Genomic DNA, 15,703 nt, shown 5'->3' with positions numbered 1-15,703 from the left:
ATGTAAAATTTTATAGACCAGATAGTCTGTTTATAAGCCGCACATGTTGCAACTTTAGAGGCCACATTTGATTTGATATATGACATATACACTTGCAAATTCTTATTAATTTTATTTACAACAAAATCAATAAGTGCCTCTCTTACAACACCTAAAAGTGAACCAAACATTATTCTCAACAATTTGAACTCATGATCTAAGATGAATCTGAGATCAAGAAGCACAAAAAAACCTTAAAAAGCACCACAATTATTTCCAAATCAACGAATTAATATATGATTTCAGGAATTGGTGAACAAAACATAATTTTCTACAATCCAATCTCAAGATCAAATATGAATCTGACATCAAGAAAACTTGCAGACGAACAAAAATAACCTTGAAGCATAAGCTAAAAACAAATTCTTTAACATGTAACTATCTAACTACCAGCCAATTATTAGTATAACATTTAGATCTACAAAATCCACTACTTTTGTACCAATAGTAGTAACACATTTTTAAGCAACCTAATCAAGTATTTACTATTTATTTAGCGTTAACATTAAAATCCAACCAAGATAAAGATTAAATTTTTAAGCATCTACTTCACCATTCTGATATCAAGAGAAAGTATAAAGAAGATAACAGAAATGTAATGTTTTGAGAGAAACTAATAATTTAAGATATTTCAAAAAACCAAACCAAGATTGAAAAATGTGCATGACTAAAGGTGACACTAATTAAAGCAGATATGACCAATCTTCTTTGCCTGTTGAAATAAAAAAGGATAGTCAAATTAGTAACTCGGAATTTTTTAGATAAAAAAAATAATAACTTGCAATATCCAGTTACATATGAATGAGCTGATATGAGTAATGCTTTACCCAAGTCCTAACATGTCACAAACTGGCAAGATATAAAACCAAGGTATCTTAAGTGTCTCTTGATAGGAAAAAAACCCCCCTCCTAAAATCGGTTTATTCAAAAAGACAGATTATTAATAGAATAATTCCCCTATGTCCAAAAATAATAATATTAAGTCCTAACTCCTAAATCACTTTACTCAAGTAACTGTTTAATCAGATAAATATGACATTATGCCATTTAAAAAGACATAAGAAATTTGAAGCTAAAAGAATTGAAATATTATATTGACATGATGAAAACATTCACTCTGCAGCCACATTGCATCATTTGAAGCTTAACACAAAATGAATTATTATCAAAGTAGATACAACAAAAAAAAGGTTCAGTCTAGAAGTTACCTTTTGCAGAACACTTGTTGACTATTCCAACATGTTGACCTGCCCAGAAAAGTTTGGTCAAAAAGTCGGACCCATAGTTATTAAAAACGCATCGCGCCTGAGGGAGGCCTGTTCGCCTTAAGTGCGCCTATCGCATTTAATAACTATGGTCGGACCATACTACATGTTGACTTGCCCAGAAATCCCTGCACTGCAATTCGGGCATAACGAACCAACTCCAGCTTGCATTTGTTGATGGGCACCCATAGCAGGAAGATGAAATACATTTCTACACCATGCACATATACTAGTAATTACATTTCTGCCACTCATATTTGGCATCATATTGGAGTCGAAGCCTTGCTCAATTCCTGGATTGTAATTGTACGGAAATACCCTTGAACCCGGTTGAAGAGCATGTGGATTATGTTCAGTTCTATCTGTTAGAAATCTGAATTCCACTGGTTCAGATCTACTTGGAATATATCTTTCATTAGGTCTAAAGAGTCCATCTTGAGCCTGTAAACATATTCTAAATCGTTAAACGACGCAATGTAATATTTGCTTCACGTTAGAGCTGATGCAGTTTATTTGCCCGTAAACGAACCAAACATTGAGTGAACTGTTCGGCGGGTATTTGTTTTTTTAATAAACGCACGAACACGAACAAAAAGAAGTTTTGTCCTTTAGTTAAACAAACATATATGAACACATGTCTCGTTTGTTCTATGTTCGTGAATGCTTGTTTCTGTTCATCTGTGCACGTTCATTAATTTTTGTTATTTTACGTTCATTAATATATTCATTTACCGATTTTTGGTCCATTACAACTTAGTTTAGTTTTTAACTACTTTTTAGGCCCAACACATTGTTCTTCACATTAGTTATAGATGGTTTTAGCTCAGTAGTGTCTGTCCACTTGTGTCCGTTCGTTTGTACCATTAACGGACAAACATAAACAAACACGAACATATTCTTTTTCTTAACGAACAGAACAAGAAAACCCCATTCATTTAATTGTTCGTGTTTGTTCAGTTCTTAACAACCCTAAACGAAATAAAAAACCAAAATAATCCCATTTGCAAGAAAAATTCCATATACTGAATTTTGCATTTTAAAACCCATGAATTTGTTTTTTTAGAAAAAAAGTGTACCGCGTCAACTTAACCACCCCCCCCCCCCCCTTTGACGCACCCATTTTGCACCTCTACAAAAATGCTTAACATAGCCTAAAGCCAACACCTTTTGGGACATTATGTCAAATGAATGAAAATTTGGAGACTGAATCGGAGCATGGGGATGAACTAAACCACCTTGCATCTGATTTCCTTGAGGTGTTTTCCACATTTGATTGTTAACAGAACCCATCATAAACTGCCTACCTTCATCTGCACCCCACGTTCTACCTGAATAAACCGAATTATCATTATTCTGAAAACCCCTACTTTCATTTCCCCTTTTGAGATCTTGAACCATACTGTTATTAACCATCCTCAAATCAGTTTGAACATCCAAACTGTCATTAATCTTGGATGAAACAACCGAAGAACATATCAACCTGTCTTTTTTCTGCTCATTAGCATTAGCTGTATCTCCATATAGAGAATTAGGGTTCCCAAAAGCAAGACTTAAACCATGGATATTTTCATCAAATTTATCCCCAAAAATATCATCCAATTTAAGCCCATCTTGAAAGCCATAAGCTTGATTATTCCCAGGGGGAACAAGTGAACTGAATTCAATGTTTTTTCCTGCATTGAAATCCATAACATTTGCGTTTAACCCATTCTGGCTGCTGCAGCCCAAAGAAACCGCCTCAGTGTTGACGGATTCATTGTTCCTAAAAGCTTGGAATTCATCTGATTTGTCAACATTCTCAATTTGAAAATACTCCTTATTCACATGTTCTTTTTCACTGTACCTGTCAAATTCACTGTTCCTGACTTCATACTGCTCACCAAGTTTAGAATTTGAAACGTTATAAGAAAATCTGCTTTCATCAAACCCATGAGTAATCTGACTAAAAGGTGCAAAACCTAATTTTTGAAAAGAATCTTGTTTCTTAGAAGATATCAAATTTGAATTATCGACCTCTATTTTAAACCGATTTGGGAAAAGGGAAAGGCTTTCTGACTCAGAAAGCTTCTTTGTTTCAGCCAAACGATTATTAAAAACCTCTGACGGCGAGTCTTTACTTACAACCTTCCCCTTTTCAGAAGTCAACTCGCGGAATTGACCAAAGATATGCGCATCATTGATGTTTTCTTGAAAGGCCTTGTCTCCACAGATGTTTAAAGCCGGAACCCTATCCTCAGAAACAGCATCTTGACCATCAGATATACCATGGAAAACCCCAGATGATGACTCATTATTTACAACTTTTTCCTTCTCAGATGTGAACTCGCCAAAAGAATTAGACATATGCATGTCATTGATGTCTTCACGGAAACCCTTTTCTTCACAAATGCTTGAAGCATGAACCCTAGTTTCAGAAACTGTATCATGATCATTAGATATACCATGGAAAACCCCTGATGGTGATTCGTCATATACATCTTTAGCCTTTTCAGTTGTCAACTTACCAAAAGAATTACATACACGTGCGTCATTGATGTTTGCTTGAAAACCTTTTTCTTCACAGATGCTTGAACTCTGAACCCTAGTTTCAGAACCAGAATCCTGACCATTAGAACTACCAAATATATCTTGATCAAGGTCGCATTCTGGTATGAAAACAGACACATCAGAAGCCTTGTCTGCTTCAGGAACATTATTGTCATTTACACATTTGTTTCCAATCCCATCACCAGATTCTTCAACTAGAACATCTTCATTCATGTCAAGATCGTGAACAACCTCGTCAATATTTTTGGATTCTGTGATAAAACTCATATTATGATCAGTTTCAGCTGAAACTGTTACAGGTTCAACGGTTTTTTCTGCAGTTTTGTCTTCATTTGTTACATGGGTCCCAATATGTTCATTGTACTGGTTTATTTCATGAAATTTTTTGTGGCATATATTACAGTTATATATTCCACCTATTACTATACTCCAATCCGGAAGAGAAGAACCAAATTGAGATTTTTCAGCTTTGTGAGATACAGATTGGTGATCAGATAACTCAGTTTTTCCTTCAAAGATCAAAAAGCATTTAAGGCACTTATAAACATCATCTACATGCAAACCAATGGGGCCCACGATGCCATATGTTATATGCTTCTCACAGTCATTTGGTAAAGAAATTGGTGGTGTTGATGGGTTATGAATGGTGATGTTTCTTTCTAGATCTTCTTGCGCATAAAGATTTGCATCCTGCTATACAGTTTAAGGGGAATAAATACCACATGAAAAAAGTTAATAATGAATATATAATGGATAATGTAAGTGTACAGCACCCCAAGTATTCAACTTTTTTCATCATCACAACTATTGAAAATTCTACAAATGAAAACTCTAATAATGTGCACTTGGATAAAGATATACATACAATGATAATCACATACAAAGTGTGATGATTCAACTCATACAATAAGCTAAACAAGCTTCAAAGTTCCTAACTTCCTACAAGGCTACAAATCCTGTTATTTTTCTGAATTAGATTTCGATCTACGTTATTTGTTTTGTTGTTTAATTGCCTCTGTCAACAAAGGCTTTTATAACTACTGATTTATTGGATACTTATTGCAGTATGGATAGCTCAATGATTATCAAGACGTCTGAGATTATTAATTATTAATATCCTTTACAAAAGGTTTTATATAATTCTAAGTGTCATGAGATTCAGTTTCAATAAATATTATCATCAATTCATCATAGCTATTAGAAGTACAAGAAATCCTTACATTGTATTACATTATTGGAAAAGCTGTAAAACATACATATAATATTTATAAAACTTTGTTCATCAAAAGTATATACTGCATATTATAAAAATTACGTATATAAAAGATAGAATTCAGCGATAGATATTAAATAGGCCCAACTGAGTGGCCAAATCAGATACAAAAGAAAAAGGAAATACGGTGGAACATATTTAAACACAACACCTACTGATAACATATTAACATGAGTGACTAATCATTGCATAGTATGTACGGTGTCACTTGAAATTTGGATACATAAATACATAAATAATTACGAGTGTCATGTGACAATGGACCCTATAATATAGGTTTTCCCCTGTTTATCACAACAAAAGCATGTATATGGTTTCATTCGCAAAACGTGTGAAATGGCAGTAGAAATGCCCTTTATAGTCTTGAAAACACATAATTGTGTTCGAAGAGGTGTAATAAAAGAGAAAATAACTGCAAATACCAACTTACATTTTCAGAAGATCCTTTAAAGGCAGAGGCATCAAGGCTGTTGTGAGTCTGATTTGGTGTATCCAAGTTTTCTTCTCCAAAAATCGAAAGCAAGTACGTAGATATATCCTTGCATGACGCAAATTGCCGACCGCTAGGGCTGGTTACCAAAAAAGCACACTTAATAAACATAAAACTATCACACTCACAATTATAGCAACAATCGAAATCAAGTATGTAGATATATCCTTGCATGACGCAAATTGCCGACCGCTAGGGCTGGTTATCAAAAAAGCACATTTAATAAACATAAAGCTATCACACATACAATTATAGCATAAATGCTGATACAAAAAAAGTACACCAAACTTATAGTTCACATTAATAAATGGCAGCCATTCCACATCCATATAATCTAAAGATATTAACAGTTTCCGCTTTTAAAATGGATTTGGGTATACCTCTAGAATTCTATTATAATTAGCTACAAAATTTAAGAACTGGTTATAACATCCAGATCCAGGTTTTCCCATATGACAATTCACCGTCACACAACTTACATTGATTAATTATCCCTGAACTATTAATACTAAGCAACACGTCACACATACGAAAAAAGAAAACTATATTAATTAAAGTTACTGAATTAATAAATTCCACTAGGACCAAGAGCATCATCCAGTATAGGATCCCAGAAAAGTAACCAACTAGCATACTGCATGACAAACTAACAATACAAAAGGAACAGTTGATAATACGAAGCTGAGATAAAACAACAAACCTTATGTAACGGCGACAAAATAACCAAACACGGCCCTCTTTCTTCTTGATACAAAGACTCAGCCTCCACCCTTTAGGCAAAAAATCCCCAAATTGACTTGCATCCACAACCCTTCTCTTCTTTCTGGTTGTCCCCCACTGTCCATTCAAACCTCTCAAAAACCCTAACAACTCATCCGCAGTCGACAAACCCTCAGTCCTACTCCTAATTTCCGGCCCATACGGATCCTCCAACCTACCTAAACTCGTTAAGTCTACTTCCACCCCTCTGCAATTCACAATTTCCCTATCTACATTATCATCATACTCAACTACTTTCTTAACCGTACTGTTACGCATCCTCTTCGCCACCGGAGGACGAACATTCACCGCACTCTCGTTTTTCCTCGGTCTACCTCGCTTTCGCTTCGTCTCAGTTTTTAACAATTCAGGCGCCCCCGCGTCCAGCGTTTCCGTAACTTCGGCGTTTAACAATTCAGGAGCACCGGCATCCAACGCTTCAGTGTTTAACAATTCAGGACTCTTAGGGTTAACCAATTCAGGCGTATTAGGGTTTACCAATGCAGCAGGGGCTTCAGTGTTCACCAATTCAGTCAAATTAGGGTTTACCGGTTCCGGCAAGTTAGGGTTTGACAATTCATTGGCTACGACACCGTTTTCGGCTTCAATCGGAGCCAAATGATCAACATTCGATTGAAACAATTCACTCAACAACGAACTGATCTGCGAATTCTCCGCTTGTTCAGGATCATCAACAACGTCGGAGGCGAGTGTACGGCGGCGAGGCGTGCGGCGGTGAATTGTGGATGAGTCCGCCGGAGCGAGACGGAGGCGCGAGTAGGTCTGTTTGCGGCTGCCGGCGGACTCGTTGAAAACGGAACGGTCGATTTTGGGGATAACGACGTCGTGACAGCCGAAGGAGGAATTGGAGCATTCGGAGAGAGAGTGGAGGTCGGATTGTGACAGGTGGCGGAGATCCACGGCCGGGAGAGAGTCTGGGCTGACGGTGGTGGTTGCCGGAGTAACGGTGGACATACTAATAATAATAATAATAATTGTGGGCGAAAGGGTAATTCTGGAACAAGAAGAATAGAATAGAAAGTAGAAGAATAAGTCAATAATAATAATAATAATAATAGATGTAAAGTAAAGTTAACTAGTTTCGGTTAAATTGTTATGTTTGGGACTTTGGTTTAACGGGTTAAGTGGTGAAGTAATTAACCTTTTACGAGTTATTAGTTAGTCAGTTACAGATTATTTTTATATACAAAAGGACAATATTTTAATACTCTCTCTCTCTCTCAAGTATAAGGATATTGAATCCTGTTTAAATACTCGAAATTTGAAAATACTCGTTCCCGGAGAGCTGTAACTTGGCTGTTTCTTTGTCTATCACCTTTAATTCGGACTCAGTCACGGACCAGCAACTTCTTCGCGTTCGTTAGTACCGTTTTGTTATCCGATTGGTGTGCAGCCACTGCCACGCGACACTCGCGCTAGTCGGTTCTGTTCATTCGAGTATTGAGGTAAGGATTATCATTCCGTGTGCAGCGTCTATATATTCGGTACGATTGATTGATTCCAGCGACTAAGGCGTAATCTAAAATTTACTTTGAAGAAAACTAACAAAAAGATTCTGATATGGGCCACCCGACTGTTAAAATAATGAAATTACTTGGATTTGAAATGAGTTGATGGTGGGAAGTAGATTTTCATGATCTAGAGGCAATACGTAATTCATTAAAATCAAGTATAAACATATAGAACCTTTACTTTTGTGATAATTATTATATTAGGACATGTCTCATGTACCTTAAACATTAGTCGCCGGATAAATCACTAAACTGTCAAATTAAAGTGAGTAACAGACTTTAAGTAATTTTTTTGGTGAATAAATAAACTCTAGGTTCTCGTACTCGTTCAGTTTTGCTTTGCTTGCTAAGTTAAGGTACGGTTTCTGGTTTCGTTCACTTTTAGTATTAATTATATTCCGTCACGTCGTTTTCGTTTACTTATAGTATAAACTCTATTCCGTTACTTTGTAGTATGGACTTTCGGTATTTCATATTTTAGTACCACCAAGCTGTCTCTAGCGATACGATCCGTTTGGTCTTTGGACATTTTATATGTTGTCAACTTTTATATTGTTTTGTTTAACTATCCGTTTTGGTTACTAGTTCATTATTACATGTTCCTATGAACAATAATATGAAATTATATTAATATGTTATATGTTAGGAAGTATTTATATTGCCTTTCAGGTTTAGTACTCTGTTACCCGAGCACACACTTTTCGTGACAGTGTGTTTTAAAAGTTCACTGCGTCTCTAACTAGTACTTTGGTAGTACTTTGGCCGTTTAAGGGCGTATGGATCGATCCTAGTTCAGTTATATGTTACACGTTATACGTTACACGTTATTTGTCACACGTTATATGTTACAAGTTATATGTTATATGTTATATGTTCCGGCTCTGGGTACTTCTATAATTACTTATTTAGTAACCACTTGTCGTGTAAGTCAGTCACCGTTATATGTTTAGTAATACGTTTAGTATCGGTTTTCGTTCTAGTATAATGTTTTCATATGTTCTGAAAGTATTAAATTTTGGTATCACACCTATTTCGGTTATGATAGATTTTGCTATTATTTCGCTTATGTTTATTATCATATCGTCATTACTATTGTTTTTTCTGTTACTGGGCAATTTTTGGCTCATCCGTATTTTTTTCTTTTTGTTTGTGCTTGTCTTAATTGTTGACAGGTAATTCGGGAAATCGGGGAAATCAGTGATGAGAGTGAAAATGAAGTTCAAGAATAAAGATTTTATTTATTTTCTTTTATTTCAGCATTTAATAAATAAAACTTAGGATTCCTTTCAATTGTTTGAACTCATTGGTTTGGATTATATTTCTTTCTTTCTAATGGAGTTTGTTTGGTTTATGATATTTGTAATAGTGACACGCCAACCTACTCCGGGTTGGGGTGTTACAAACTTAAACATAAGTATTACATATAGAATGTATACGGGCAACAAGTTATATCATCAACCCTTTATAAATTGCAAAACCAAGTTTTTTAAATGCTATATTGATACATCTTAATCAACGATACTATCCATTACTTGTTAGACCATTTTGATCGATTGCATTTTTATAGTTAAGTGAAGTATGATATTTTTTAAGAAGCTAAGAATATTATAATGATTTAACTTTGAAAATTAAAATCAATTTCCTTGATATCATGAATTTTTTTCACACTCACCAAAATTCAAATACTTCATCCAATCATTCAAATTTAGTTGATTTCTAAGAGTGTTTAAACTCTACAACTGTATCATTATATATGAAGTTACAATAGATAGATTAAAGAAGGATAAAAATTTAAGATATTGGATTAGTTGTTAAATATTTATAATGATAAAAAAGTTCCCTTATTAATTACGTAAAATATCTACAAAATATATCTTCCTCAAATATTATGATGAACCTCTACAAATTATTTGCTATAACAGAACAGAATACTATAAAAGAACATAATTCAAGCATTATGAATCAAAAGAATAATAATGTCTAACATCATTAACAAACAAGAATATCTGCTTTACTTCAAATATATACTGTACCAACATCACCTTATTCTTATAACCAACAAATTCATAAAATCGTATACTCGTATACTTACGATACAAAAGACAATATCAAGTATAAGAATCCCGCACCTTTACGTTGTTTGTGTAATTACACCGGGCCCTGCATCCACATCAGCAGACCCTTTCTCTTTAATCACCAATAACTTGTAGTCCTCTTCGGCTTTCTGTTTCTGCCCAAAAGTCCTTTTGTTTTGGTGAATGATATACAAAGAAAAATGAACATTGAATAATATTATTATAATGAAATTGCTTGGCTTCTTATCATCGGTTTTTGACACACAAGGAGTTTTTCGTCATTGTTACTCTCGATTTCCACGACTCGCGCTTCCCATTTTAATCTTGACGCGATGGCTCTTGCTGACTCGATGAGAGATGTCGTGTCGCGCAGTATCACCCAACCCTGTGTTACATTTCATAATAATGAATATCACATTCTAATTACTTAATTTATAAGTATGATGTGTTTAAATATTTGATGAAGATATGCATACCTCTGGACGGAGTAACCGATCAATTTCATTAAAAAGATCAAGCATGCTGCAACGAGACTGCTTAACGGTTTGAAGGGATAAAAGTCCATCAGCATGCACCATATCATAAGTTCTAGGGTAAGTTGGAAATGCTTCACACCTAACAAAAACATTCACAAGAAACAAAAATAAGTGATTTGGAACCATATACTTATGAATGGGTCAAATTAGGTGTCGTGTTGTATTATCTCAAACGGGCCTAATTGGTCAAGTCTAAGGATGTAGCTAAAGGTTGAAAGTCGCCCGTGTATACAACCTCCTAAATAGCATTTTTCAATAATTTAGATTCTTATTGTAATAACTTAGTTTATTAACAAATTTTACTTATGATTTATATATTAAAAAAAGACCAATTGGATAAACGGTTAAATAATTTTGGTCCAATATTTACTTTTTCATCAAACTATCAAAAGAAGATTTAATTTAACGTAATAGGCTTTCAAATATTCTGACCTATGGCAACTAGATTAGTTGGAACTTATTTTTGACTTTTTATGATATGGACCAAGAAAACAAATGATGTTAGGTGATTACTCATTACTTAAACTAATTTTTTTGAACTTTGGGTGTTTTCTTGGCTACATTGAGTAAAGTTGGTACCTTTTCATGAAACCATCACTAAAAAAATATAACTGCTTTATAAACGAACACGGCTCGTTTTGACTTTTTACCCAATTTTGACCAAAAATATGCAAAATGATGAAAACGCCTTTGGAAAAAAAGAACAATTTTACCCAATAACATGTTGACACAACGACGCCTCAGCAAGGATATCTTTGCCTTTTAAAAAACTAAAGGTCATTTTTCGTCATCTTGATATATTTTTTACCAAGATGGGTAGGAAATAGTTTAAATATATGGGTGAACGTAATGAAAAACTGGTTTAAAAAAATTGTGTTCAAAGTAAAAAAAGTATAACATTTACATACCAATCATGTAACACGCCAACAAAACCCCGGTCAAGGATAAGGGGAAGGTGGTTGACCCCACTGGTGGGGCCACATTCATCACCCAGACAGATTTTCTGGCATCCAATAGTGCAGAATTGAAACCGCCAAAATGTGCATTCATGTCCAACACATTTCTAACCATATATTTAGGCGGAATAGGGTCCTCGTCACCGGGTCTCTTCGGGTGATCAGAAAATATTAGTGGAGACAGTAGGACCAGTAATCTATAACTGCTGACTTCCAGTTAATATCATCTTCCATAAAATCATCTGAAAGTACACCTGATAAAACCATATAATGAAAAGAATATTAAGCGAATGTCACTAAAGTTATTACCTTTGCTCATAAATTTTGAAATAAATGTACAAATATAATAAAATATAATAAAAGAGTACCATGAACCGCAAGTTCCTTGGAGCTCAAGGTAGCTCTAGAAGGCCATCTGGCCCTTTCCTCAATAGGAATCCATCTCCGGCTGCGGGTCCCACCTATGCATGCCTCAAGTGGATGGTAATAAGGAGATTCAACATCACGTCCCGCTTTGCAAATTAACGGACCTGACCCGTGTTTCCTATTAATCACAGTAGTTAATATTAAGATAATTGGCAAGTTTAAATTTTTAAAATTTGAAATAAAGATAGATCATATACCTAGAAGCATAACAGTTTTTCTTGCTAGGTTTTTTCCACACTACTGTTTTATCTTGTTGTGATAATAAATCCCAACAAAGATCTTTAGCAAAATTACGGACAAAATCCCATTTTTTTAAATTTTCTTTATCACGAACAGAAGCTGGTGTGTTAGCAAATGGTGAGGTCCAGACAAAGTATCCACCGGGCCTCAAGACTCGGTCAACCTCTATCAAATATATGCCATCTGTCACAAAACAGAAAATTAAAAATTATATTTAAATACAGTCATCATGACATCAATAAATATATGCAAATAGAAACCAACCTTCAATCTATTATTGATTTTAGCTACCAAGTGTTACTTAAACTGATTTGCATATGAAAAATTAAAAATTAGAAGTAAATTTATTAATGAAATTGAAAGAACAGCAAAAGATTCTTTAAGCTGGTTGCTAAATAAGGTAATAAACTGTAAGCATGTTCTAGTTTGCATCAAATCTAAAGTTGGTAGCCAAAATTATCATAAAAAAGTGGAAAAAAAATATACCGTTTTTATCCCATTCAACACCATCCCATGCACTATGTACCATGTCAAATGAAAGTGACGGAAACGAGAACTGTTTTGAAGCAAAAGAACCAACAATTGCAGGGAGACCACGTTCAAGTGCTATTTCAACTTGACTACCCGAAGATTCATAATTTGCTATACACATTGTTAAAACTTGTTTTGTAAATAAATGTGCTCCTAAGCTACCATAACCACAACCTATATCCAATACAGTCCTCACCTGAAAAAATAATGAATAAAAACTTTCATAAAAACACGTGTTTTCATCATAAGAATACGAATAATGGATTGAAGTTTTACTTACTCCGGCTTGTACAAGATATGATTCGTTTCTTAAACCAATCATTTCTGCAATTTGATGAGAGTAATCTTCTATATTATCATCTACCATAGAAGATGCAAAACTAAATGATATTTGGTCATCATCTAACATCATCATCCTGTCATTTTAATAATAGAAACATGAGATAACAGACAAGCTTAAACATTAAAAAAAAATTATCTTCATACCTCTTTGTTAAGCTTCCGGATGAAAGCACCTCCTGTGCAGTAATTTTAACATTATCAATCCAGATTACATCTCTACCAATAGGCCATCTATGCGGGATTTTATATTTAGGCGGAGCAAGAACTAAACAATTCTGTTTCGACATGGGCCCACATCGCCGGTCAAACTCTTTCCCTTCGGTCAACCCCATCTCAAGATTCTCAGTAACATTAAAACAAGGTACAAAATTTTCAAATTCTAAAGAACAAAACTCAGTATATTTAAACCGATGTCCCATAAATCTGACACAAGCTGTTCTTGCAGCCATCTGTAGTCACGAATCACAGGACTTGTATTCACCGGTGTGAGTGAAACCGCCCAAAATAACGACAAACTAAGACCAAGAACCACAATCACAACTAGACTTAGCTTAAGAAGTAGTAAAATCAGCATATGTTGGTTTCTTGAATTTTCAAAGGCTTCTTGTTTGGATGACGCATTCTCGGAAGACAGAAACTGGAAAGGGTTTCGTAAAGATAGATGATCAGGTGATGTTCTTGGAAGTTTATCCGAATCTTCTTTATCAGTTTTGATCTTCATTTGTGAGTCTTCCAAATAATCTTGAATATTTCCCGAAAGCCTTCCGCCACCACCCGACACACCCCGATGAAGCGGCCGGGACATTTTCCCAATTATGTGAGGAGCATAAACAGTAGCATATGTTTGATTTTGATCTTACTAACAATTGGATCCAATCACACTCACTTGGACTCACTCTTAATAATTACAATAATAATATGAGAGATAGCGACTAATAATATAAATAGGAAGATCGAGAGATAACAATGGAGTAATATTATACAAGTAAGTATTGATGGATGAGCTAAGCGGACTAGATTAGATGCTGCGTGATGAATTTATAATTTCAGCTTAAACGCGTCAATTAAATTAGATGCTTTTAATTTATTTAATTAACAACACTTACGCACAAAGTCAATGAAGATGTATTATTAAATTAATGTGAAAATTGAATTGACTTTGGGATCCGTTGATGAGATTTACCTCCAACTACTACTACTACCGCCACCGGCAGGATGTAGATCTGACGCCGGAATTGCCGGTGCTCAATATATACATTTATATCTATATCAATATATTTAGAGTGTGTGTGTGATTTCACACTTTATTTACAGATTAGATTAGATGAGCTAGCTAATAAGGTAGTATAATAAAGTAATAAACCCTAGAAACAACGTGTCGGGGTATGGTATTAAGAACCCTAATTTATTGTGTTTTGGGCTTATTTTATTATATCGACTAATACAATGTTATTGGGCCGAGGGGGTTTTGTGGAGGTAACCCTAACTGGGCTAGGCCCATTAGGGTACCATGATGGTGGCCATGAGACTCTATATAAGGAAGGTCTCCACCTCCTTATCATGGGTCATGCTCAATAAGAGCCACCACCACTTTTTGTGTCTGTAAACAAGAAATCCTCTGGATATCTTAGCAGTCACCTCCACACCCCCGAAACCATTGCAGGTCTCAACATGACAGATCACAGGCGCAGCCACAGAGGAAGAAGATCAAGACGTGGTTCGTTCATCTCGAAAATCCGTGGAAACATCGTCATGGATCAGGTAAGATTCATTTCATGATTCGACATTGGCGCCATCCGTGGGACGGCAACGAACTGCCCTTCGATCTTCATCTCGGCTGTCAGATCTCTCCCAAGAAAAACACAGATCTGGAAGTTTACAGAAAAAGGCTTCAAAGATCTAAAAAGAGGCTTATATTAAAGCTCAAAAAGATCCATAGATCTAAAAAGAGATTTCCAGATCTGGGCAAGAAGGAAAATCCGTGATTCGAATGATCAGATCTCCGAATCTGTGATGGTTTTAAATCTGCTTCGGGCTTCAGATCTGTCCAAATCTGATTTACAGATCTAGGTCTAGATTACAGACCTGGATTCTAGGTCTAAAGTTGCAGATCTGACTCTTAAATTGCAGATCCAGAAATTACCAGACTTCCGCCGCCATGTACGCACGCCCGTGGGTTCTCACTCCGCAGCCGTGCATGTGCCGCCGCGGAAACCACCATCTGGGTTTTGCGCAAGAGACCTCCGCCATGCACGCGCACTCGCGAGTCACCACTCTATCGCCGTGCATGCGCGCATCAGGCTACGCGTCAAGGTTGGGAATCCTCCTAATATCCCATATGGCTACGCGCCAAGGTTGGGAATCCTAATATCCCATATGGCTACGCGCCAAGGTTGGGAATCCTCCTAATATCCCATATGGCTACGCGCCAAACTTCAAGGTTGGGAATCCTCCTAATATCCCATATGGCTACGCGCCAAGGTTGGGAATCCTAATATCCCATATGGCTACGCGCCAAGGTTGGGAATCCTCCTAATATCCCATATGGCTACGCGCCAAACTTCAAGGCTGGGAATCCTCCTAATATCCCATACGGCTACGCGCCAAGGCTGGGAATCCTCCTAATATCCCATACGGCTACGCGCCAAGGCTGGGAATCCTCCTAATATCCCATACGGCTACGCGCCAAGGC

At 35.8% G+C, this 15,703-nt stretch overlaps 2 protein-coding genes and 1 pseudogene across 3 annotated transcripts in view; all 3 read right to left on the bottom strand.

Annotated features, from left to right (window-relative positions):
• The window catches only part of LOC143533933 (high mobility group B protein 3-like), a 158,120-nt gene that overhangs the window by 89,211 nt on the left and 53,206 nt on the right, over positions 1 to 15,703 (bottom strand). The window lies entirely within an intron of this gene.
• LOC143533909 (uncharacterized) lies at positions 1,098 to 7,348 on the bottom strand. Its single transcript, XM_077028537.1, has 4 exons — positions 6,315 to 7,348; positions 5,555 to 5,693; positions 2,469 to 4,544; positions 1,098 to 1,745 (listed from the first exon to the last, which is right to left on the bottom strand). Exons 1-4 carry the CDS (start codon positions 7,346 to 7,348, stop codon positions 1,407 to 1,409), a joined length of 3,588 nt encoding a protein of 1,195 aa, XP_076884652.1. The 3' UTR covers positions 1,098 to 1,406.
• On the bottom strand, positions 9,898 to 13,830 carry LOC143533910 (putative pectin methyltransferase QUA2; annotated as a pseudogene). Its single transcript, XR_013135446.1, has 8 exons — positions 13,156 to 13,830; positions 12,950 to 13,085; positions 12,625 to 12,865; positions 12,096 to 12,321; positions 11,841 to 12,016; positions 11,425 to 11,726; positions 10,457 to 10,595; positions 9,898 to 10,365 (listed from the first exon to the last, which is right to left on the bottom strand). The product of XR_013135446.1 is annotated as a putative pectin methyltransferase QUA2 (transcript).

Source organism: Bidens hawaiensis, unplaced genomic scaffold, assembly GCF_021521415.1.
Source record: "Bidens hawaiensis isolate Kalapana, Puna unplaced genomic scaffold, B.hawaiensis_p1.1 tig00009951_1, whole genome shotgun sequence".
In the NCBI taxonomy this organism is placed as follows: Eukaryota; Viridiplantae; Streptophyta; class Magnoliopsida; order Asterales; family Asteraceae; genus Bidens; species Bidens hawaiensis.
This window is presented reverse-complemented; position numbering and strand designations above follow the sequence as displayed.

Bases quoted from the DNA above. Each gene is read 5' to 3' on its own strand.
- LOC143533909 (XM_077028537.1), bottom strand. From the start codon at position 7,348: ATGTCCACCGTTACTCCGGCAACCACCACCGTCAGCCCAGACTCTCTC. The intron at 5,694-6,314 runs GTTTGTTGTTTT...TTTGGTAACCAG, and splicing joins TTTTGTCGCCGTTACATAAG to CCCTAGCGGTCGGCAATTTG. The intron at 1,746-2,468 runs GTGTTGGCTTTA...ATATGTTTACAG, and splicing joins TTGACATAATGTCCCAAAAG to GCTCAAGATGGACTCTTTAG.